The 23,334-nt window shown below is 33.5% G+C and overlaps 2 protein-coding genes across 4 annotated transcripts in view; both read left to right on the forward strand.

Annotated features, from left to right (window-relative positions):
* Positions 1 to 3,284, forward strand: part of LOC115876446 (ankyrin-3) — a 28,649-nt gene extending 25,365 nt beyond the window's left edge. For 2 of the 3 annotated variants that reach the window (XM_030892222.1, XM_030892223.1), the window contains exon 9: positions 2,305 to 3,066. In XM_030892222.1, the coding sequence (XP_030748082.1) occupies positions 2,305 to 3,066 (762 nt within the window). Of the gene's footprint in view, positions 1 to 2,304 lie in introns of all 3 variants that reach the window. The other variant, XM_030892221.1, reaches the window with a different exon arrangement.
* Positions 3,285 to 10,981: 7,697 nt separating this feature from the next.
* Positions 10,982 to 23,023, forward strand: LOC115876450 (male-specific lethal 3 homolog). The gene is made up of 9 exons (XM_030892230.1): positions 10,982 to 11,184; positions 11,239 to 11,307; positions 11,363 to 11,472; positions 11,558 to 11,801; positions 11,901 to 12,064; positions 12,119 to 12,274; positions 12,357 to 12,566; positions 14,869 to 15,093; positions 22,759 to 23,023. Exons 1-9 carry the CDS (start codon positions 11,083 to 11,085, stop codon positions 22,823 to 22,825), a joined length of 1,347 nt encoding a protein of 448 aa, XP_030748090.1. The 5' UTR covers positions 10,982 to 11,082; the 3' UTR covers positions 22,826 to 23,023.
* The last annotated feature ends 311 nt before the right edge of the window (positions 23,024 to 23,334 follow it).

The raw sequence follows: 23,334 nt of genomic DNA on the forward strand, positions 1-23,334 counted from the left end.
AGTATCAATCAATTCGAAATTGGTCAAAGAATGCATAGAGAAGGTGAATAAATTAGGCAAGGAAAACAAAGTCCTCCTACACTGGGTGCCTGCTCACCAAGGGATAGAAGGCAATGAAAAAGCAAATAATCTAGCTAGGAAAGGAGCGAACACTCCACGAACTGGACCAGAACCGTTCTGCTTTCCAAGTGGTAACCAACTCAAGGCGGAACTCAAGAACTTGGAAGATTCCATCCGCAACCTGGAATGGAAATCTTGCAATGGTCTAAGACACTCGAAGAAAATCACAAATCTTCCTGGGTCTGAGTAAGAACAATCTTCGGATTGTCACGGGGTTTTTAACAGGACACTGTCTCCTCAATGAACACCTCAGTAGATTGAAACTAAGAAGAAACGGCGAATGCAGATTCTGTGGGGAAGATGGGGAAACACCAGTACACCTCATCAATGAGTGCGCCGAGACGACAACCATTCGTGCCATGAATTTTGGTACGACTGATATTGGAGATGGAGAACTACCCTCTATAAAACCGTCCCAGATACTGGCTTTCGTCAAAGCCCTGGGACTGTATGATGAGTTATGATTCAAGAAAGGGGGACACAATGGATCTGTAAGGTCGAAGTGATTAACCCTCCTCCCACTCATTCTAAATTCTAAAATGGTATAAAAAAACTTATTAACGTAAAAAATGGAGTTATCAGGTTATCACGTTTCACTGACGACATATAGTATAGTTGATATGAGGCGTATTAGGTAGGATATTGTAATAAATTCGTACCGTGAAGGTGAGTTTATTTACATCCGTAATGCGTCGTCCGTCGCTGCAGCGCCGTCATTGCGATCGAACTGTCACGCGTTCGTTTTGACGCATATGGCGCGATCGTCAATTGTTTAAAAGAGCGTGGCATATTTTATCGTTAAAGATTGGAAAATCTTGTAGTTTTTTTGTAAGTGTTAAAAGTAGTTTGAAAATTGATCTCTTTAAAGCCGTCGCACGGTGGGGTATTAGCATGAAAAAGGTGATCGAAATTCGAAAAAGCAAATGTGTTTAAGATTTCCCAAAAAAAGATAAATGATAAGTTAAATCATCTCTGCCATGAATGACGTTGCTATGGGTGTGTTTAGTTGCATTCATTTGTTTCAATGAAACGTCAAAATTGTTACTTCTCACAAATAAAAGGTAAATGGCTAAATTTTATGTTTAAAATTATAAATTGTTGTTCTTGTGCTCTTTTTACGTTTATATTATTGTTTTGATTGAAAATGGCTCAGCAAGCTGCAGGTATGTATTCTACAAAAACGTATTATTTATTTTGATATTCTCTATACTAACGATTTTTTTTGCAACTAAAAGTTAGGCGTTTAGAAAATTTGATTAAATTTGTGACATTTTTATTATACTTAGAGATTTAGTTGCGCATTTCAAAGAATTCAGCATATTGTCTATATACGTTTTACTTAGTAAACATTGGGCTTTCATACAGTAAAATAAAATACTGCGACTTTTTACGACTTTGCTGATAAAATGAGAAAAACATTCTTGGTTTCCTCTAATTTGCCAATCAGTGATATACTAATGCGAGGTGTAAACCGCGATGGCATTGTTGTGTACAAAGCGATCGCATTAGTGCCATTAGCAGTATAGCAAAATTTGGCATTAGTAGCGACTTTAGTGGCATGGGCATTGCTCGCGGATCAGTCGTAGCATTAGTAGTATTAGTTGCGATATTACTACTGGCATTAGTGGCATTAACCGTGGAAACACTGGAACAGTGATTTTTCTTTCTTTTTTTAGAATCGACGAATTATCCTTTATTTTGTTCATATTATTTCCTCTTTAATTGAAAATAGCAATAATTTATATAAGCTCTACATATAAAAATTTCGATCAACTATCTGTGTCAAATACCCCACTGTGCGTCGATACACCTGGCGAATGTTGCCATTCATTCGTATTGTACCCATTGCTGACCGCTCGCACCGGGTGAGGTGACACATTTGAACGAATCCTTTTCTGTCGCTAATATTTCAACCATTCGAACTTTTTACATGTTTATCAGTACGTTCGCGCTGCAACGTTTTCGCTGCTACGTTCACGCTGCTCGCATTTTTCTTTGATTTATTCGCTTTTATCGACAAAAGATGGAAAGCATTCGTTCGCACTCAACCCATTCGCACAACCTGAGAAAGATTTCCTACTGAATGAGAACGAATAGTAACAAGTTTTTAGGTGTATAATCGGCTTATAAATGGCTATTCTATTAAATTATTTATAACATTATAATTTTAATACTCTTTTTCAGGTGTGTTACTTGAACTGCATAAGACTCCTGCTAAAACAAGGCGCCAATCCAAATTGCAGTTACCGCGCCAATCTCACACCTTTACATGTTCTAGTGTTTACAGTGTCCGAAAACATAACCCTCATTTGTGATGTGCAAAAGCAGACAAACTTTGAATTTATCAAGAATCTCCTCATATTATTGCTGACCTACGGACTCGACCCCAACGTACGGGTCAGCACTCGCACTCAACACATCCTCCAATCTTGTATGGACATGATTCAGAACGTCCGTGATTGCAAGGACATCCAGTATGTGTATGACTTAACCCTAACCTTAATTCAGTACGGAGCTAATCCAGATTTACTGCTCAGTATGTCTGAAGCAATAAAAAACCATTCTCTTCACTCCCAAAGCATTTGGAAAACAAAGAACTACATCTTGTATTACTATATCATGTTAATATCGCGCAAGGAAAACTTAATGACCGATCCAAACATGTTGTTTTCAAAAATAATTATGCTGTTTTATCTGGTGATGCAGCACAAACCGTTGTTCGAGTGCTTGAAGATTTTGCATACACAGCAGCTGAGTTTGGTGCCTGGTAAAATGACCGAGCCCTTAACTTGTATTATAAGAGACTTGTATAATAGGCCTCGATCATTAAAACAGATTTGTAGAGTGAGGATACACAATTGTCTGGATCGACGTCCAGGACTCTACATAAACAAGTTGAATTTACCCAACCAACTGAAAGATTACCTGTTAAACTTTGATCCGTAAAATATGATCTTTGTTCAGTAAAAGGGGATGTTGGCATTGTACTTTTGGAGATACCGTGCTGGCAACTGTTACTTTTGGGTCGGCATTTACATGTGTGGAAGTAAATCGCATAGGGATCTTATTTGTCGGAGTGAGAGAGATGTGTCGGAGTGAGAGAAATGCAACCGACCGACGCGACGCGCGACGGTGTGCTGTTGCGGCGTTGCCGATACGCCTTTCCCTATCAAGTAAAGTAAAATCACGATCGCAAACCGCTTATTTTTAAAAGACTTTTTTTTCAAGAGATAACTAGATAAAATCATTAGGCATGTTTCTGAGCATCTGAAATGGAATTATAAGGATATCGTTAGGGTGTCATTTTTTTATAACGAGAAAACGTCAGTAATCGCGATTATTTAAGAACTTAACTTTTAACACATAACAGGCCATAACTCAAGAATCACTTTAGATATTGAACCTTTTTTTTTTATTTTCAAGATCGGATATTTTACAATATGTTTACATAAGAACAATTCGATAAGGTTGTTTTTTCCATTCAAAAATTGTAAACAATCCATCCATTTACTTTTAAAGCATAGCAATTTTCAGCAATCGTGTAATTTTTTTATTGATAAAGATTTTCACATACTGTGACAAAGAAAATACAGCAGAAATATTAACAAAGTTCTTGAAAAAACTACAATCTATTATTTCTAATAGATTTCGAGATATCGATTTTTGAATTCAGAGTTCTAATAGCGCGACCACTATCGAACACCCACTCAATTCCACTTATTTTTATCAAAAATGCAAGTGTTTCTAGCTTGCACTTAAAAAAATTCAAGCTATAGGGAAAATTACAACGACTCGTTAATAAATAAACAAATTAAGTATCACGAGACGTAATTAAATCGTGAAGCTGAACGCATGACGTACACCTTTCCCTAGAACTTTAAGTACTGACAGAGGTATTGATTGGGTCGACTGCGACAAATCAGCTATATCCCCTTTCACGTCTCTTAGCGATGTGCACAGTTTCTCGGTTTATTTCATACGTTTGGCAACGTGTTTACTATCCTCTCTTTGTTCAGTACATTATAAACGCATTGTATACGGAAATCTCGACCCAAGACTAACCTTTGCCAGCCCTTAGTATAAACCTCGAATGTAACTCTTGAAATGTCTCATTTTTATTTTATATTTAACCTTAGATAAGCCAAAGTACAATTTCACTTTAAAATGAACGTTTCATGCGTAAAAAAATACCGAAATTAAAGAAAATAAATGTACCTATATCTTAAAACTGAATAATCATTGTTAAATCAAAAATGTTAAATGTTAAAATAAATAAATTATTTATATAATGTCAAAAAAGTAATGGTCTCAAGGTTGTCCTGTATTAATGAAAAATATTCTGAAATGTAATTTGTTCCATCTTTGCAAAGCCCTTCTTGAATTCTTGAGTTGTACGTCTTCTGAACCATTATTAACCTAAACCCACGGCCACACAGAAAGCGAGTAAATCGCTTTAGCGTGTAAAGCGCCTTTTGCGATTAGTGGAAAAATACGCTTTAATCACTTTATACACACAGAAAGCGATTTTTGTCTGTGAAGCTATTTGTCGTCTTTTTTATATACTAAAGGCGCGTTTACACGAGTAAAGTAATTTGAATTCTGACGACACACTTGGAGAACACAAAAACTGACTTGAAACGTAACCACCGTAATAACAAGGCCGGACTGCTGTGACGTAAAAATCTCGTGACGTCACCAACTGGAGGCCTAACTATTTAGCATCGTTGATAATTACCCGAGAAAAGTTGAAATTGTGGATCTTTTTTCACTCAGCAGATATATTTCGAAGTTTTAAATTGTCTTTTTCCGAGTTTTTAAAAATATTATAGTATATAAAAATAGTTTTAATAGAATACGGAAAAAATCATACTAGTCAATAAATGTTTATCTCTCACTTTTTGTCAATCAAATTTATTAAAGGAATATTTTATGTTCCCAATAGTGTATAGTATGAGAAAAAAACAATAAAAAATAGATATTTTTTATTGTATATATTATGTATTTCATCGATATTTTACGCCCCCTACTCAGGGGCGACCATAGACAAACTAACAAAAGCAAGACTTTTCAAAGGATTGAAGAAGTCGAACTATTGTTTTTGCGCTGGCCAGTTGAGTCAGAAATCATCGCGCAGTCGCACTCGTTAAACCTAACCTAAATAAAACGAAAAACGTTTTTGCCTTGAACCATCCTTGAACGAACTGTTGAATTCCTGATTTTGCGTTTTGTTTGCTTATTACTATTATTTTATTAGCGTACAAAACGAAAACAAATAATTTAATACATTTTACATTTATGAAGAACATAATAATTACTGTGATTATACATATTATTGTGATTACATCGCTAACGTAGACAAAACGAAGGTCCTACAAATTGACTGTAAGTTAGAAGAATCTTTATCTTTTTAATCTTTTTATGATTTGAATTTTCGTGCTTTATATTTTATAATAGACTCTTAATATTTTTGCAAATTCTTGTGAAAATGTGAAGTTTATGTTTTTGTTTTATATTTGAAAAAGTTGTATATTTTTTAAGATGTTGTTTCTTGTTATTATTAATATTATAATATGCATAATTATTTTTTTGTACCTTTTGAAGAATAATGCTTTTATTTCGTTTACCATAACTGTTGTTTTTTTATCATCTTTTTTGTTATTTTAATAAGAGGAATACGTTTTCGTTTATTTAACTTTTGTTTTTATATCTGTTATGTCCAGAAATTATTGTTTATTTTACCGATGGAAATAAATTTATTTGATTTTAATAAACGCTTTTTAATTAAACATCCTTGTCTAAAAGGCTACTACAAAATACACAATCCATAAGTAAACCGTCCTCGTCTAAAAGGCCAGTTGACGCAAGCGCGGTAATAAACTCTTATCAAACTTGTTACCGTTTTGCAGTACAGCGTTGACGCGTCTTGCTTTTGTTAGTTTGTCTATGGGGGCGACGGTGCCGCGCGGCGGCGCCTGTCGTAGCGGAGTGGTATTGCCGCAGTTGACAGTCATCGATTTATCGGTAGGTGTGTGGACGTGGTAATTATAATCGATAATAGAAGGGTGAAAAGTTCTATTTAAAGTTCTATTCAGAAAAAGTAGCTGGAAGTCAATACAATATTTGTGTTCGACATTTATATGAAAGCAAAAAGAAACTTAGGATTCAGTCGTTAATAGAGAACAACGGTATACAGTCGAGTCGGCCGCTGCTGGCACGTATACGTAGACGTAAAGAATCTTTTACGTGTATAAAAAATAAAAAATATAAGAAATGCGCATGCGTACGTAAACGTTTACGTGTTTGTAGGCCGACTCGATCGCACTGGAGATGTCGATAAATAAAACAAACTATTTTATTTACAACACTTACCAAATTTTATACCTTAAAGATTGATTAATTAACTTTAATCTTAATTTTTTTAAACCAGTACCTTTTGACATTATTTTTCTGCAGTACTAAAATCCATTATTTATCTATCGTGTGATGTCGATATTTTATAGCTACTCCAGTTTTTAGTATGTGTTTAGTATCCTACCATATTCGAGATGCACTTATCTACGACGAGATGGTATACGAACTTTATTGATAGTAACTTTATTGGTGTATATGTATAAGACTTTCTGCCTGGGCAGCAAGTATTAACCACAAACTGTGCTCTGGGTTCTACAGTTAATTTTCACTCGATTTTTCCTCCATATGACTTCAAAAGACACAAAACACACGTAATAACACGAATTAAAATGCATCATCTTTCAAAACGCAGGGTATTTGACAAAAGTTGTCACAACATTATAACCTATAATTTGGCAAGACTTTGACAAACGTCAAAAATCTAAAGGCGAGTTCATACGCATCGGCGTCCGTTTGTCGTTCATCGTTCCGTCAAACCAATAAAATTGAAATACGATCTGTCATTTTTGAAATAAACCAATAAAACTGGTTAAAAACAACAAGTGACGACGCATGACGAATTTATATTTAAACCCATCCATCGTTAACTTAAAAATTATTAGAAACTTTTTTTAGTAAAATAAATAGATTGGTATAGGACGTCATCTGCTTTTCTTCTGTCATCGTCTGTCGAAATCTTACCTGAGAAAAAAAACAGAGTATACTAAGTTTTAGCGTGAATAGGTGAATAGCGTTTAAATCGTATTCTGCGACTAGAACTCTTTTGGTTTGAACCACTCGTATATATTCGTGTTATTTTGTTTCTAGTCCAAAGTTTTAGTCGCAAAAGAGGCGCTTTAAATACTTTACACGCTAAATCGCTTTACTTGCTTTTTGTGTGGACCTGGGTTAAAATGATCTGATTGTTTTGTATGTAAAATTTTGTTGAACATAAAATTTTGAAATTATATCCTTTTAATAAAAAATTGTCAATTCTACTTTCGTCTTTTATTTCATAATTAACCTGCATAAATCAGTGCGGGGTGCAAACGCACCCCAGATATTTTAGAGTTATTATTTTTTATTTAATCCTTTCGGGACGGCTGTCGGTCATTGCCGATATTAACCGGTAAAGACCCAAGGCAGCCCAAGGTAAAGACCTACCGATAACTTTTCATTGAACAATCAAGTTACCGGCTCTGTTACCGGTACGTAAATAAACCGGAAACAAAATACGGTAGGCAGGGTTCGGAAGTAGTTAATTAAGACGTAATTTACCTGATTAACTACGTGTAGTTTTTCTTCAAAAACTACGGCTTTTCCCGTTCATTAACTACATGAAAACTACATTAATAAACTATGTATTGATATTCTGAATAATTTTCCTTTGTATAAGGTGTAATAGAGATAATATGATGTAAATATTATATTTAAAGCTATATTTCTTTTGTTTTCTGAAATACATTATGTGTTTTTAAAGCTTCAACTTATTATAACCTCACCTCAAACCTTTGATATTTGAAAGTTACATACATAGGTTACATAAACTACATCCTCTACATAAACTACATTAACTACATGTAATGTAGTTTATGTAGTTTTTAAATGTAACATGTAGTTTTCCGAACCCTGACGGTAGGCCAGTGCCTTCTATTAAAAGATCAGCCTGCGGGCGGACTTTTGTTTACTTCATCAGCTGTACATACTTAGATATTGGGTTAGATTCCGTTTCATATTTTGTCGGTTGATTTTTGGTTTTAACTCTTTGATTTTTTGTATTATTTATTATTGTAGTGCAAAAAACTAATTATTTTGGTGTTGAAGTGACATAAACTACTACCAGATATATGGTCACTCTCGGTTTCGCATAAAAAATAGAAATTTTAAAAATTACACGTTGTGTAAGTGATTTAACCTAAAAGTGCCCATACATTTTTTTTACTTATCGTGATTTTTGTGTGTGTTTTTAAGACTCTAACAATTCATCAATAAAGCTTAAGTGGAGTGTGTTTTTGGTGCTATGCCTCATCTTTGTTGTGTTCCTGGTGGAAAGGATAGTTATTATACTAGGCAGCCTAAAGTGTCCGGAAGAGCAAGAAAAGTGGGTACGAGTTATAAATCAAGAGAATTTTATTGAAAATATCTTTAATAAATTTAAAAATAATATTCTCCCATGATGGTATTAATGAAAACTGGACAATTATGTTTATTTTATTCATATTGTGGAATCTCCACTCCAAGTGTTGCTGGTTCAGCTTCGATAGATTCAAACACGTAAGTAGGTATTATGATCTAGGGAAAAATAAAGAATATGTGTATTAGAGATCATGAAAAGATTATTATTTTGAGTTCAAATTTTAAAAAGATTTTTGTAAAGACAAGACTGATACAGTTTAAGAGAAGAATGTGTTTTTGTTTGATAATATATAATGTATGTTAAGCATAACATATATTTGTTCAGTAATTTTTAATGAATAGTATTGATTATTTATAATACCAAATTAATATCAAATATTTAAGTGATGGCTGAATACAATATGAATAAAATAACAATAAAATTGGTATATTTGCATAATACAAAATTAAGTTTTAAGAATAAAGGTGTTACTAAAAATACTAAGAAATTCATATTTCTTTGTTTTAATTGGTCTAATGTTATTTACATTTTACGTAAGAATTATACCGTATCATCGAAAAAATCGGCGTCTAGTTGGCTTGAAATGAACATCGATGACATTCCCTAAATAACTGTACACATAAAATAATTAACTAGAATTTTACAATCTTGGAAAATTTGATATTCTTGAACCTTGATTCTAAATATTCTAAATTTTTTGATTTTCTTGGAATTTAGGTTCGGGAAAAACGCTGATTGATTTTTCATTTGGTTTTCATTATTTTTATTTGGTTTAAAAAAAAACGGTTCGGCTAACATTATAGCCTCCATCAGTGTTGTGTCATATGAAAAAAATAGTGTCGAATATAATCCAAAGAATTGCATATAAAATATTCACACCACGCACATAATGTTTACTGCGTACTCCATAGTCAATGTAGATAATTTTAGTGTTAAGAATAATAATTTTAAAAAATATGTGGTCATCTTTTGATAAGTTTATATTAGTTTATTAATTGCAGTAAACATTATGAGGTGTGAATTATATTGTATATGTAATTTTTGGATTATATTCGACACTATTTTTTCTCATATGACACAACACTGTGAAGGCTATAGTTAGCCGAAACGTTTATACCAAATAAAAATAATGAAAACCCAAATGAAAACTTAATCAGCGTTTTCCCGAACCTAAAAATCCCAAGAAAATCAAAAATTTTAGAATAATTTAACATATAAAATGCCAGCGATCTTCATTTCATAGCCATCGCTGACGCCTTTTTTAGATAATATTGTATTATTTGTAAATATAATTTTTCGAACATTGATACTTGCAAAATATACATATAAATTTTGTGAATGCAAATAATAATACATCACTATTAGTAGATATTAAATGTTTTTTGTTAAACTAGATCGATTTTCAAACCCCAAAATTTAAAATATTTTTACATTTTACCCATTATCTTATGTACCTATACATTATTTGTACATTGTAAAACATTTGCTGCATTTGTATGGTTCATAGTTTATTTGCCAAAGTATTTATTACTATAAATAGGTATATATGTTGTAGTTATTAACTGTATATTATGTATATTTAATTTAAACTATATCATTTTTAAAATACAAACCAAAAATCCGAGGAATAATTATGTTTTCCATGTATTCTACAACATATTTATTAATCCATTATATCTAACTAGCGTGACGTCATAAATCTCGCCCCCAGGCTGATCTTTTAATAGAAGGCACTGGGTAGGCTCTCAAGTGATCAGTGAATCAACCGGTGAGTTACCACTGGCATTCAATTTAATTTTCTGCACCGTTGGACTAACTGGTGTGTTTACTGAATGCGCCCAATATTCGCATAATGCATTTTTAATAACAGCAGTTCCCAGCTTCACCTTTTGCAGGCGTTATTTTTAGAGTACCTACTTCCATGTTTTGCTTTAAAATAATTAATAAAAATATCGTAGGCACTTAGTCACAATCCACAACACAAAATGAACGTATTTATAAACTCTATAGCTCTAAAAACTTTAAAAACACCTTTTTCGCATTTAAAATAAAATCGTCAAAATAATTAACTCAAAATTTATCAGCTGTTATCCATTAGCTGTTATCAAAAATTAATTATAATTAACTAGGCCAGTGATATAGCCAGAGACTAGGCGGCACCTAGGCGGACTAGGCTGTTATTTTTATTAGTTTACCATAGACAACCAATAACTGATATGCCTTATCTCTGATCATGCCACAAACCAACCACAAACTAATTTTTTTAATTATTTTTATTTAGGTTAGTCTGTGGTTATATTTCTTTATGGTCTGTGGTCATGTTTTTTAGTGGAACAAGACAAGAGCCAGAGACAAGAGAAGAGAAGAGGGAACAATGGTGGAACACAAATAAAACAAGCGAATATGTGTTTATAAAAATCGCAAATACTCAAAAAATGGTTTCAACCAGAGGAATCAAACTAAAGTTTTTTATCGGAGAAAGAGTGCTATGCTATGAACCAGATCCGACAAAAGCTAAAGTATTGTACGACTCTAAGGTTAATTTTTGAGTGCCTCTATTTTCTTGAATTTTTAATACTTGTATATTTTAGGTGTTAGATATTGTTATTCGTAAAGAACAAGCAGGAAAAAAAGTTGTAGAATATTTGATTCATTTCCAGGTTATTTTTTTTTGTTTGCCTGATATAAATATCGTTTTTATGTACACTTTTTTAGGGCTGGAATTCTTCATGGGATAGATGTGTCAAAGAAGAGTATGTTTTAAAAGATACACCTGAGAATCGACAACTACAGAAAGATTTAGCAGAAAAGGCGCAATTGCAGTTGTAAGCCATTCTTCTATTGTGAATATAAACACCATTTTGTGTTATCAGAGTTAGTAAGACTTATTTTTTTATTATTTTTTTTCAGAGGGGCTTATCTTTATAGAAAAGAAAGGAAGAAACATAATCAAAAAAGTGGAGATAGAACAGCAGGATCATCTGAGGAAGGTAGTTCAGGAAGCCCCACACAAATTGATACTGATGATCACGAAATGAGTACGAGTTCAGATGAAAATTCTTCTATAGACGATGAAAGTATTGAAATTGATATTATCCCAGAACTTAGGGCGATCTTAGAAGAAGATTATTACTTGATAAATGGCAAGAATAAAGTAAGATCTTCGATATCATATGTTCTTTTGCTGGATAGACTTTATCTATTTCATAGCTTTTTCTATGACTAGCTTATTTCTTGTTGTTTTTCTTTACAGCGAGTTAAGTTACCAGCAGAACCAAATGTAGTTTTTATTTTGGAATCATACTATAAACATTATGCAACTAATCAAATATGTGGACTTCAAGAAAAACAAAATTATCGCTGCAGAAATAATTTTTATAAAGATTCTAAGCCTAAAACAGAAGACATACAAAAAAAGTAAAGTTTTTAGGTTAGATGTTCTTTGTACTTTATTATCTCTCTTTTTTGTAGTCTAGCTCTTTGTAGAGAAGTGGTAGATGGTTTGAGAATATATTTTGATTTTACCTTGAATGATCTACTGTTATATGGAGCAGAAAAAGATGCTGGACAGTTTGTCACAGCTACAGCTGTAATTCAACCACCGGGATCATCAGAAGTAAAATTGGAGTAAGTGTTCCTAAATCAAGAGTACCCAAGTAATCACCCTGTAAAATACTACTGACCAGTATATTATGTAAAAAAATTTTAGAGTTAAAAATGAATCAAATAGCAATAGTACAGAAAACAATTCAAACAACATACAAAATAGTGATCAGGTAAATCAAAATGGTGTAGGCGATGCTTCTTCAGTTAATGCTCGAAGAAGAACATTGAGATCGAACAAGAACGAACCACAAACAAATGGGAATTCAACTGTTGAAGAAACCAATGGAACAAACTATTCAAAGCCATGCTCCAGGTATTTGGAAATTTGTGAATCTTTTGCCTTGTAGAATGTAGAATGTTTAGGAGGGGAGTTAATCACCGCGACCTTATAGATCTATTGTGTGTTCCCCTTTCTTGAGTTATAACGAGTTATAACTCATCATACAGTCTCAGGGCTTTAAGAAAAGCCAGTATCTGAGACGGCTCCACAGAGGCCAGCTCTCCATCCTCGACATCAGACGTACCAAGGTTCATGGCACGAATGGTCGTCGTCTCGGCGCACTCAGTGATAAGGTGTTCTGGTGTTTCCCCATTTTCCCCACAAAATCTGCATTCGCCGTTGTTTCTCAGTTTCAGCCTACTGAGGTGTTCGTTGAGGAGACAGTGTCCTGTTAGAAACCCCGTGACAATCCGAAGATTGTTTTTACTTAAATCAAGGAAAACCTTTGATTTTTTCTCGGTCATAAGTTCTAAGGAACTTTTTCGAGTGTCTTAGACCGTTGGAGGACACCCATTCCAAGTTACGGATGGAGTCTTCCAGATTCTTCAGTTCCGCTTTCAGTTGGTTCCCGTTTGGAAAACAGAACGGTTCTGGTCCAGTTAGTGGAGTGTTCGCTCCTTTTCTAGCTAGATCATTTGCTTTTTCATTGCCTTCTATCCCTTGGTGTGCTGGCACCCAGAGTAGGAGGACTTTATTTTCTTTGCCTAATTTGTTGAGCTTCTCTAGGCATTCTTTGACCAACTTCGAATTGATGGTTACTGAGTTGATCGCGTTAAGTGCTGCTTGACTATCGGATAGGATGGCAATTTCCTGTTTCCGATAGTTCCTATCTAAGATAAATTGTACACATCTTTCGATGGCGCAAATTTCTGCCTGAAGGATACTGGGGTAGGTGCCCATTGGTTCGGAGTATTCAGTTTTCGGCCCAAATACTCCTATGCCTGTCCCTGCTTTGGTTTTGGAAGCATCAGTATACCACGTGATGGTATGGTCTTTTATATGCTGAGTAAGCGTTTTTTTCTTCCAATCCTTTTTATTACTCAATACTACAGTGAGGTGTTTCTCAAAGTTGTAAATTCTTGGTATGTCATCCACTGGGAGTTGGAGAAGTGGAATTTTCTTTTTGAGGGTGTTCCAAGCCCCTGACCTGAAAATTCTCCCAGTACTGTTTCCGTCAGTAACCATTCTAATCATTGTCATAACTACCGACGACAATGTGCAGTGGTGTTAGGTCTAGAATGACCTCCATTGCTGCTGTTGGACATGTTCTCATGGCACCTGTGATGCAGATACATGCCAGTCTCTGTACTTTGCACAGGTTTTGCCTTGCTGTACGTTGCTCTAGTTTTGTATACCAAGCAACTGCTCCATAAGTAATCATGGGTCTTACTATCATGGTATACATCCAGCGCAAAATGTTAGGGGCGCAGCCACCCTATTTCCCGCCAGTCTTCTGCATATCATGAGAGCCTTTGTGGCTTTGCTGGTAATGTTCTTAATATGCCTGTTCCAGAGAAGTTTACTATCCAGGGTTATTCCCAGATATTTCACTTCCTGTGATGGCAGTGTTTCCTTTCCATCTAGATGGATTCTTTTCAAGTTTTTCAAACTTCGCTTTCTGGTGAATGGCACTACTGCGGTTTTATCTGAGTTAATACTCAGCCCAACAGTCCTGCACCATCTCTCAGCGTTGCGGAGTCCTCTTTGGATAATATCACACAGGGTGCCTTCATGTTTCCCCCGTGCAATGATGACTATGTCAGCTGCGTACCCTATGCAGTGTATTCCCGCTAGAGTTAATTCTTCCAGTAGTTCATCCACTACCAAGCTCCACAGTAGGGGGGAGGTCACTCCACCTTGTGGAGTTCCTTGCGTTGTTTTAACAACTACAGTTTTGGTACCTATTTTTTTTTTATACCATTTCCCAAAACCAGCGAATTATCGTACTGTTCACCCCTCTTGTTTCAAGAGATCGCTTGACCACCTTGTGAGGTATATTGTCAAACGCCCCTGCAATGTCCAAGAAGGCACAAAGTGCTGTTTCTTTGCTATCCAGGCTTGCCTGTATTAGCTCAGTTAACTGGTACAGAGCAGTTTCTATGGATCTGCCCGCTCTATACGCATGCTGACTATTGTGCAGTGGTTTAACCTGTAGATGATTTACTCTAATATGGTTGTCCACTACTTTCTCCATCGTTTTTAATATGAACGATGTGAGACTAATAGGCCTAAATGATTTGGGGTTAGCCCAGTCAGTTTTGCCTATTTTGGGTATGAAGATGACTTTCGCTCTTCGATCTTTTGCCTGTATTTAATAAAATAAGTATTTTTTTAGTGTAGGAAGCAGTAATTCTGATATAAATGGTCCGCTGGCAAAAGCTCTATCGTGGCGCTTATTGCCCGAACATGTGTACAGTCAGCAACCTCCACCGCCATGTTTGGCATATGGAGCTATTCATTTTACAAGGTTATTTGTTAAGTTACCTGAGCTATTCACTGCTTCCAGTATTCCAGAAGCAAAAATGAAAATTATTTTGAGACATGTGGATTGTATTATCGAGTAAGTGGTTATATTATCATTCTGATAACGGTTATAACGATTATAATTCTGATATAGTAAACGCCACGAATGTTTGGGAGTGATTCATGGCTTAATGAAGTTAGAATAGACACGCGTGCTATCATTTTTACATTAAAAACGTAAATTTTTACCGCAGACGTAGGTTTTTAAAGGCCCGGTCTAATCATCTGCCTGCGCTCCTCCTACTTATTCTAAAATGTTAGCGTGAATGACAAAGACGATACTATATCGCGTTTCTTTGATTGATTCGTTTTTGTGCGCCAGTCCATTGGTGTGCTTGCAGTGCGACCAATGGGGCATTCCAGTTTATATTTATAACCAAATCACAAAACATCCCCCTTTAGAACTTCATCTGTCATGTTAAGAAATGAAAGTAAATAATAAAGCGCCTCTCGTGTTTGTTCGCACTTAAAAATTTCAATTAATGCCTGTATATATTTTTAATATATTTTTTAAATTTACATTTTTTTAATTGTAAAGTAATATATTACATTTAAATGGAATATATTACATAACAATTATGTCAATTACAGGATTACAAGCTTGTTTTCTAACATTTTTTTAAATAAAACGAATTATAAAATTTCAATATATGTATATTTGTCGTAGGTATGAAAAAAGTAAAATATAAAATGGACAAACGCTTACTTACATTGCAATAAAACTTCCACTTTTAGATTTGCAATCCAAACGCAATATTTCTATTTCACAATTAAAAATATCCGACAACACTAAAATTACTGAAACTTCCGCGGCTGACAACGAAAACTGAAAAATATAACGGCACTTTTTGTTTTGGACCTGCATATCAACATTACGCTGTACTATCATGTGTTTGTTGTTGAAATAATGTAAAATATCTAATTATAACTTGTAAATTTTAATATTTTAACATGATTTTAACTACTTTTGACAATAACTAACTTTTTGATATCAAGATGATATTTTAGACGGCAACTGACATATATGTCATAATATTTGAATCTTAAATATGTATGTAATATAATTTAAATTACTATTATGCAACTTTATACTAAGAAAACATTTATACATTCACAAAATACTACAAAGTCTAATAATATAGTTTGAAAACAATGAATATTGAATTAAAATTGAAAAAGTTAAGCGCGATCCCTTGTGTCAAAATTAGATGATTAAATTTTCGTAATTTTTACACCATTTGATGACCGGTGGCGCCTCTAGTGTTTGTTCGGGCGGTTGGGCTTTTACTCCCGCTTATGGCCATTAAAGAAAAAGTTCTAAAGGGGGATGTTTTGTGAACCAAATATATGTTTTGACAAGACTTTGACAGTTAAAACAACAAATTACAACAGATTATATATTGATTATTATATGACTTGAAACATCACGGCACTGGAATTAAGTTTTATGTGACCTTGAACAGATTAGTTCACATGGTAGCGACTGATGAATCACTTTCAAACATTCGTGGCGTTTACTATACTATATTTTTAAGTAGTATGAGAGTCGTAGTGAAAGGTTTCTAATTTCAAAATGATAAAAAAAAACATTTTTTTTTAATATTAATTTTAATTTGGATATTATCGGATATTTTGCATTGTACCTAGGCCCCACTTTTTGTTAACCTTTATCAAAATTGTTATTGAGTGTTCTGAACTGATTCCATATAAACTTTGTTCACTCAATCATATTTTTTCCCATTTGTTATAAATATGTTTTTTATCGAGAGAGATCTACCAACCCTGAAAAATATTTCCACTTATTTTAGCTAAGATTTTCTGTTACTATATTATAATTACTATAAAATAAGCAATTCTAACCGACGACGGCCTAAAAACCCGAAAAAACAAATTTCTTCAAACGATGGCCGCGAAAGCCTATAGTCTGTCCAACGAGAAGATCCTTGACAGTGATAGATGTGTCTGTCATTTTAATTTCAAAGTAGTTTATTTTATTTTACAAAGAAATAAGTTGGTACAACTGGAACGCATGGCAGGATATATTTAAAATTTGATTGACAAGATGACAAGTGATTACTTCAAAATATTGTGAAAAAAACTGTATAAAACTGAAAAAATGTAATCGAGTTATTTTATTTAATAAAAACGGTATGTGTTAATACAAAACAAACAAGAACAAGACACTACATACCAAAAAATATAAAAAGAACTATTATTTACTTTCAAGCTTTATGAAACTACCGCATTTATGATTATATTTATCAATATAACTTATGTACAAATACAAATTTGTAATATTCCACAGGAATAAATAAAACAACATAGGTAAATAAAACAAACTATTTTATTAATAATAACACCTACCAAATTTTATACCTTAAAGGTGGATTAATTAACTTTAATCTTAATTTTTTTAAACCAGTACCTTTTGACATTATTTTTCTGCAGTACTAAAATCCATTATTTACCTATCGTGTGATGTCGATATTTTACAGCTACTCCAGTTTTTAGTATGTGTTTAGTTTGATCCTTCTACCATATACGAGATGCACTTATCTACGACGAAATGGTATACAAACTTTATCGATGGCAACCTCATTGGTGTATAAAACTTTCTGCCTGGGCAGCGAGTATAAACCATAAACTGTGCTCTGGGTCTACAGTTAATTTTCACTCGATTTTTCCTCCACTTGACTTCAAAAGACACAAAACACACGTAATAATACGAATCAAAATGCAGCATCTTCCAAAACGCAGGGTATTTAACAAAAGTTGACACAAAATTTAACCACAGAACAGATTAAAACAGAACGAAATCTTCCGTACAAAAAATTAGGACAACATTTTGATACGCCATCTATGGCACGGATTTAGAACTACAAATTAAATTAAAAAAAAGAAATCTGCAATTAAATTTTAAAAAGAAATCTACATTGCATTCAAAGCAATTTTGGCAGCGCCATCTATAGTATTATATTACACCTAATTAATTTAATATACCGTATGTTCGAAAAATAACGATTCCAAGTTAACTTAAAAATGACGATCGATAACATTTTCTTTGTAAAGTTATATGGTTAATGTCATCAATAGTCATTTCTAAGTTAACTTGAAGCCGTATTCTTCGATCATACAATATTTAAACTAGGATGATTTTATACCAGATATTTTGTTTCAAGTAAAGTTAAATAAACATCTTATACAATATATTTTTTAAAAAATATGTTGTAAAAGATGTTTGATTTAATATACTTGCCAAACAAATATCTAGCCTATAATCGTTAAACAATACACATGCGGTAAAAATCACATTACAATATTTTCTATACCAAAATCAAAAAGTACTATCAGATTTAACTTAATAATAGGTGTATGATTAATAACACATGTGAATTGATTATATACCAGATATGACAAGGAAGTTTATAATAAAAATCATTTATTTTTTGTTATAAATTTTTATTTATTTTTTAATTTTTTTGTAGATTTCGAAATTTTACAATACAAGTGCGGCTCATTAAATTTATAGGCAACTAAAAATTAAACATTACAATTATTGCTCGGATAAAATATATACAACTCTTTTTGTATTTTTTTTGTTTTCTAAATTTCTATACCTAGGTACATGGTAATACTAAAGTAATACCGTATGATCGAAAAAACGGAGTCAAGTTGGCTTGGAAATGACGCGGTCGATGACATTCCTCATAAAATTTTACATATAGAGAGAGAATGACAGCGATATTCATTTCATAGCCAACGGTGACGCCGTTTTTTTTCGATCATATTGTACCATACGATTACGAAAAGCTGCATCAAGCTACCTTAGGAATGACAATTGATGGCATTCAAAATGTAAATTATATTAGTAAATCTAACCAATTAATGAATATCAATCTTCCATCGATAGCCATTTCCAAGGTACAATTAACTTAACCTAACCTAGCTTTTATCGAGCAGGTTATATTATTATAAACTAATTTCTAGGTACTTACATATAAAGAATAATTCACTCTAAATGGATACACAAAATAAAAGTTCTTAATTTAAAATAATACACTATAAAAGGCCGGGCACACAACATAAAACGTCTTTACTTTGGGAATGAACACTACGACACTCACAGCCACAAAACACATACCTCTCAGCTCCAGAAAAAGTTAGGCACTGATGGCTGCCCAAAAAAAATGACGAAATATTACGATGAGACGGGTGGCGGGAAGAAACTTTTCCTTCCCTCTTACTCCGCCCATGTATTTTTAAATCGACAGTGGCGCCCTCTGACAGCGGGATTTGGCAATTCTTGTTCCAAATCCTGCCATTTAAGTTTTTGCACCGTGATTCTAACCTATAATTTGGCAAGACTTTGACAAGCGTCAAAAATGACAAAAATCTAAAGGCGAGTTCATACGCATCGGCGTCCGTTTGTCGTTCATCGTTCCGTCAAACCAATAAAATTGAAATACGATCTGTCATTTTTTAAATAAACCAATAAAACTGGTTAAAACAACAAGACACGACGTATGACGGATTTATATTTAAACCCATCCATAGATAACTTAAAAATTATTAGAAATTTTTTTGGTAAAATAAATAGATTGGTATGGGACGTCATCTGCTTTTCTTCTGTCATCGTCTGTCGAAATCTTACCTGAGAAAAAAAACAGAGTATAAACTACAATCACGGCATATAAATCACAGGGCAGGCCAACTCGCTTTGGCGGGAACGCTACGCGCATATCCTAGCGCACGCCGCCATTATGGGTGCCAGCAACAGAAATTAACCAGTGTCGTAGTCAGTCGTAGTCTTTGTCATCGAGAACGTACAGTTACGGCAGCGTTGAGTCAGTAGCGTGCGGCTTAATTTATTTCATTCTTTTCTTGAGTGATATATTTTGTTTTTTTTTATTTTTGTTTATTGTGTGTGATATATTTGGTTTTTGTAGTTTAGTAGTACAATGGAAGTCCGAAATTCTTTTAGTTTTAATACTCAATCATTGCCTACGGCATTCAAAGTAATTTTTATTATTAGGTATCCTGCAAAATGACAAACAAGATTCATTTCTAAATTACTGTTTTTCTGATTATCCGTATCTATTTTTAATTTTACGGATAGCTCATGACAATTCAGAGAGAAAAGAACAGAGGTCTCGTTTTTTTATAATAATGTTACGGATTCCGACGTAAACAATAAGGTCTGCCGTTTTTAATAAGATGTTTGCCAGATCATTTTGGCAATTTTCAGTACCCGTGTGTAATATTCGGACACAAAGTTTTTTAAATGTTCTTCTAAACTGGATGAATTTATCCTGGATGGGAATAATGATAGGTTTACAAGATATTGGAATTACAAGATAAAGTTGTACCAGATTTTTATGAGTGCAACTGTACACTCAAATCTCGCGACAAGCTTTTATATAATATAAAATTCTGTAATGACGTTATAAGTCCATAATAAAAGTTTATTTTTTTTCTTTTTAATGTACTTAAATAAAACCTTCTTTTAAAAAGTTTTTTTTCTTAAATTTATTTTTTACTTTTTAGTTATGCTGGTTTCTCAGTGCCACACACTTAAACTCAATTCTTTTTCTTAAATAACTTCCTATGGGCATCCTAATAATATGTATATCGATTTTCATTAAAAAAGGAGAACTTAAAAAAAACGACAGCTGTCAAATTTGACAGTTGAAATGTGAGACAAATAAAATGAAAACCGACTATGGGGTAGGGAGCATCCAATATATCGATTTTTATCAAAATCGGACAACTTTGAAATTTTTTTTTCTTTCATTTTTGCCCATGGCCATCCTATATATCGATTTTTATCAAAATCGGACAACTTCGAAATTTTTTTGACAGCTGTCAAAAATTCGGGTCATGCTTTGCAAGAAAATGTATTGTCATTGGGACTGAACCAAAAACATACATGCCAAAATTCAATTTCCTACAATGAAAGGAAGTGCTTCTAAAGATTTGCCCCGAACAAACATACATACAAAGCAAGTTAAATAAAAGCTTTGTAAAATAAGCTAGGAACTGCTTTCCATTGGTAGAGATACCTCTTACAATAACAACATTAGACACCCGAGCTGGTTTAAACTCTCTGTTCCCCTTCTGGTCCTCAAAACCTACAATATTATCACGACCACTATTATAAAATAAATTGCACTTGATGATATTATTATTATATTATGATGAATGTTAACAAAATTTGCTATGTCCATTGATGGACATAATTTGTACGTAGCCTGTTTACATTGTTCAATAGATATTTTATTGGGTATTTCTTTAATTCTTGTTTGTAACTCCTGGCATGTTTTTTAATTTTAATTGTTTATTCTCTACAGTTAAATGTTTAATTGATTTTTTCATTGTTACTTTTCGAGGAGTATGCGCGGTTAACGATTCATTTGTTTAGATAAAAGTATTGGTGTAAATAAAATTCAGTTTCAGTCAATTACAGTATTTTTTTTAATACAACCCTGTCTATCATTAGTTTATTTTCTGGGAAATTTTTTGATACGTTTTAATCCGGCCCTGACTCGGCACCCATAATGGTGTTTTCAAGGTCAAATTTTCTAGAAATTTAAAACAATGGGACCTGGGCAGAGTTAAGGCTGATTCATGGTACACCGTGACGGGCCGGGGCCGTGCGACGGTGAAGGCACGGCCAAACATTGTCAAATGTTATATATACTTATGCATTCATGCTAAGCCGAGCACGGGCCGAGCTTTGCCGGAACGCGTCCGTGCCCCGTCCGAGAAATGTCGGTGTACATTTTTCCTCGGATCCGCTACGGTCCGGCCCCGTTGCGGCAAACATAAATGAGTCGCCCGGGCTAAATACTTCGTTCGTCTACGGGCCTATAGCGACTGTTTTCTAGCAGTGTTGCCGCACCCAACTTTTAGCGCGTACCACATTATAAACTAAAAATGTACCACTTTGGTACAATTTTTTAAAGCACAACAAAATACATCTGCATATGACTTTAACCGGTTTGGTCGCTGTGAATTTCTTCATAAATTTCTACATAAAAAAACTTCCTGGAGAAAGACACAAATCGAGACGAAAAACATGAAATAGAAATTCAGAAAACCCAATTATAAGTATGTATAGGTTGAAGAAATCTAAGTAATTCTAATACTACACACAATACTTGGAAAACTTAAATTTTATTAAAAAAAAACGCAAATATAGAAGCATGTTAGAAACAGTAAATTTTCAAGTTTTTTTTTCGGGTTATTTAATATAGGCAACGCTATGGACATTACAACGTTTATAATACGTCGTTAATTAATGCGGATTTTCTCCGAATGGTATCGGTAAGCGCGTTTAATGCAATATCAACGACAATAATTATTAAATATCTATTCATTTTCGGTGCGCGTGGAAAATAATTATTGTACCAAATCATCCTGGATTTAAAAATGTAGTACCACTGTACCAAATAGAATTAAAAGTATCAAATTTGGTACAAATGTACCACTGCGGCAACACTGTTTTCTAGAATATAATCGGCACGGACATGATCCCCGTTGTCCACTCGGTGTAGCATATATTGAAGGCCCGGACGTGGCTCGGTGTCTACTTTACGGAACGTGCCCGGCTCGGGTACGGCCCGGTGTACCATGAATCAGCCTTTAGCCTGCGTGTGATTTATATGCCGTGCTACAATACTATAAAGTTATTTATCATTTTCAGTTTTCTGAATGATCATAAAGACTGGTACGGAGAGAAGTACTATGAAGACCCCCCCAGTACAAACTAATGACAGGATTATACATATTATTGTGTAAATATATTATAAAATTTTAAAAGTTAAGACTATATCAGTAAGATTAAATTGTAGTTCTAGGGAATATGATTAAATATAACATTGTAGTAGGTAGTATTTTAATTAAAATGAGACTGTTAAGCTTAGTTTTTAGTTTTTAAACTAGAATAATACAATAATATACAAGACTCACCAAATTTTGTTTTATTTTTTACATTTTTCAAAATTCAAATAAAATAATACAAAAATTCTTTATTTTAGAAGAAACGATCCACCTGTATATCCATACAATACGCTAGCATTTTGACTCCTCTTTCAAAATCGCTAGGTTCTTCAAAATTCTTCCATACTGGCAATTTGTCTTTATAATCTGAGGATTCTTTTTTCTTGTTTGTTTTAAATAATTGTATTATTTCCTTCTTTATGCGCGGATTTACATCGAACTTATGAAAGCCTATCAAATTTGGTTTTTCTGAAGCGATGTTTTTGCTTTTTTTCTTCTG

This window comes from Sitophilus oryzae, unplaced genomic scaffold, assembly GCF_002938485.1.
Source record: "Sitophilus oryzae breed Bouriz unplaced genomic scaffold, Soryzae_2.0 scaffold_1436_pilon_pilon, whole genome shotgun sequence".
NCBI lineage: Eukaryota > Metazoa > Arthropoda > Insecta > Coleoptera > Curculionidae > Sitophilus > Sitophilus oryzae.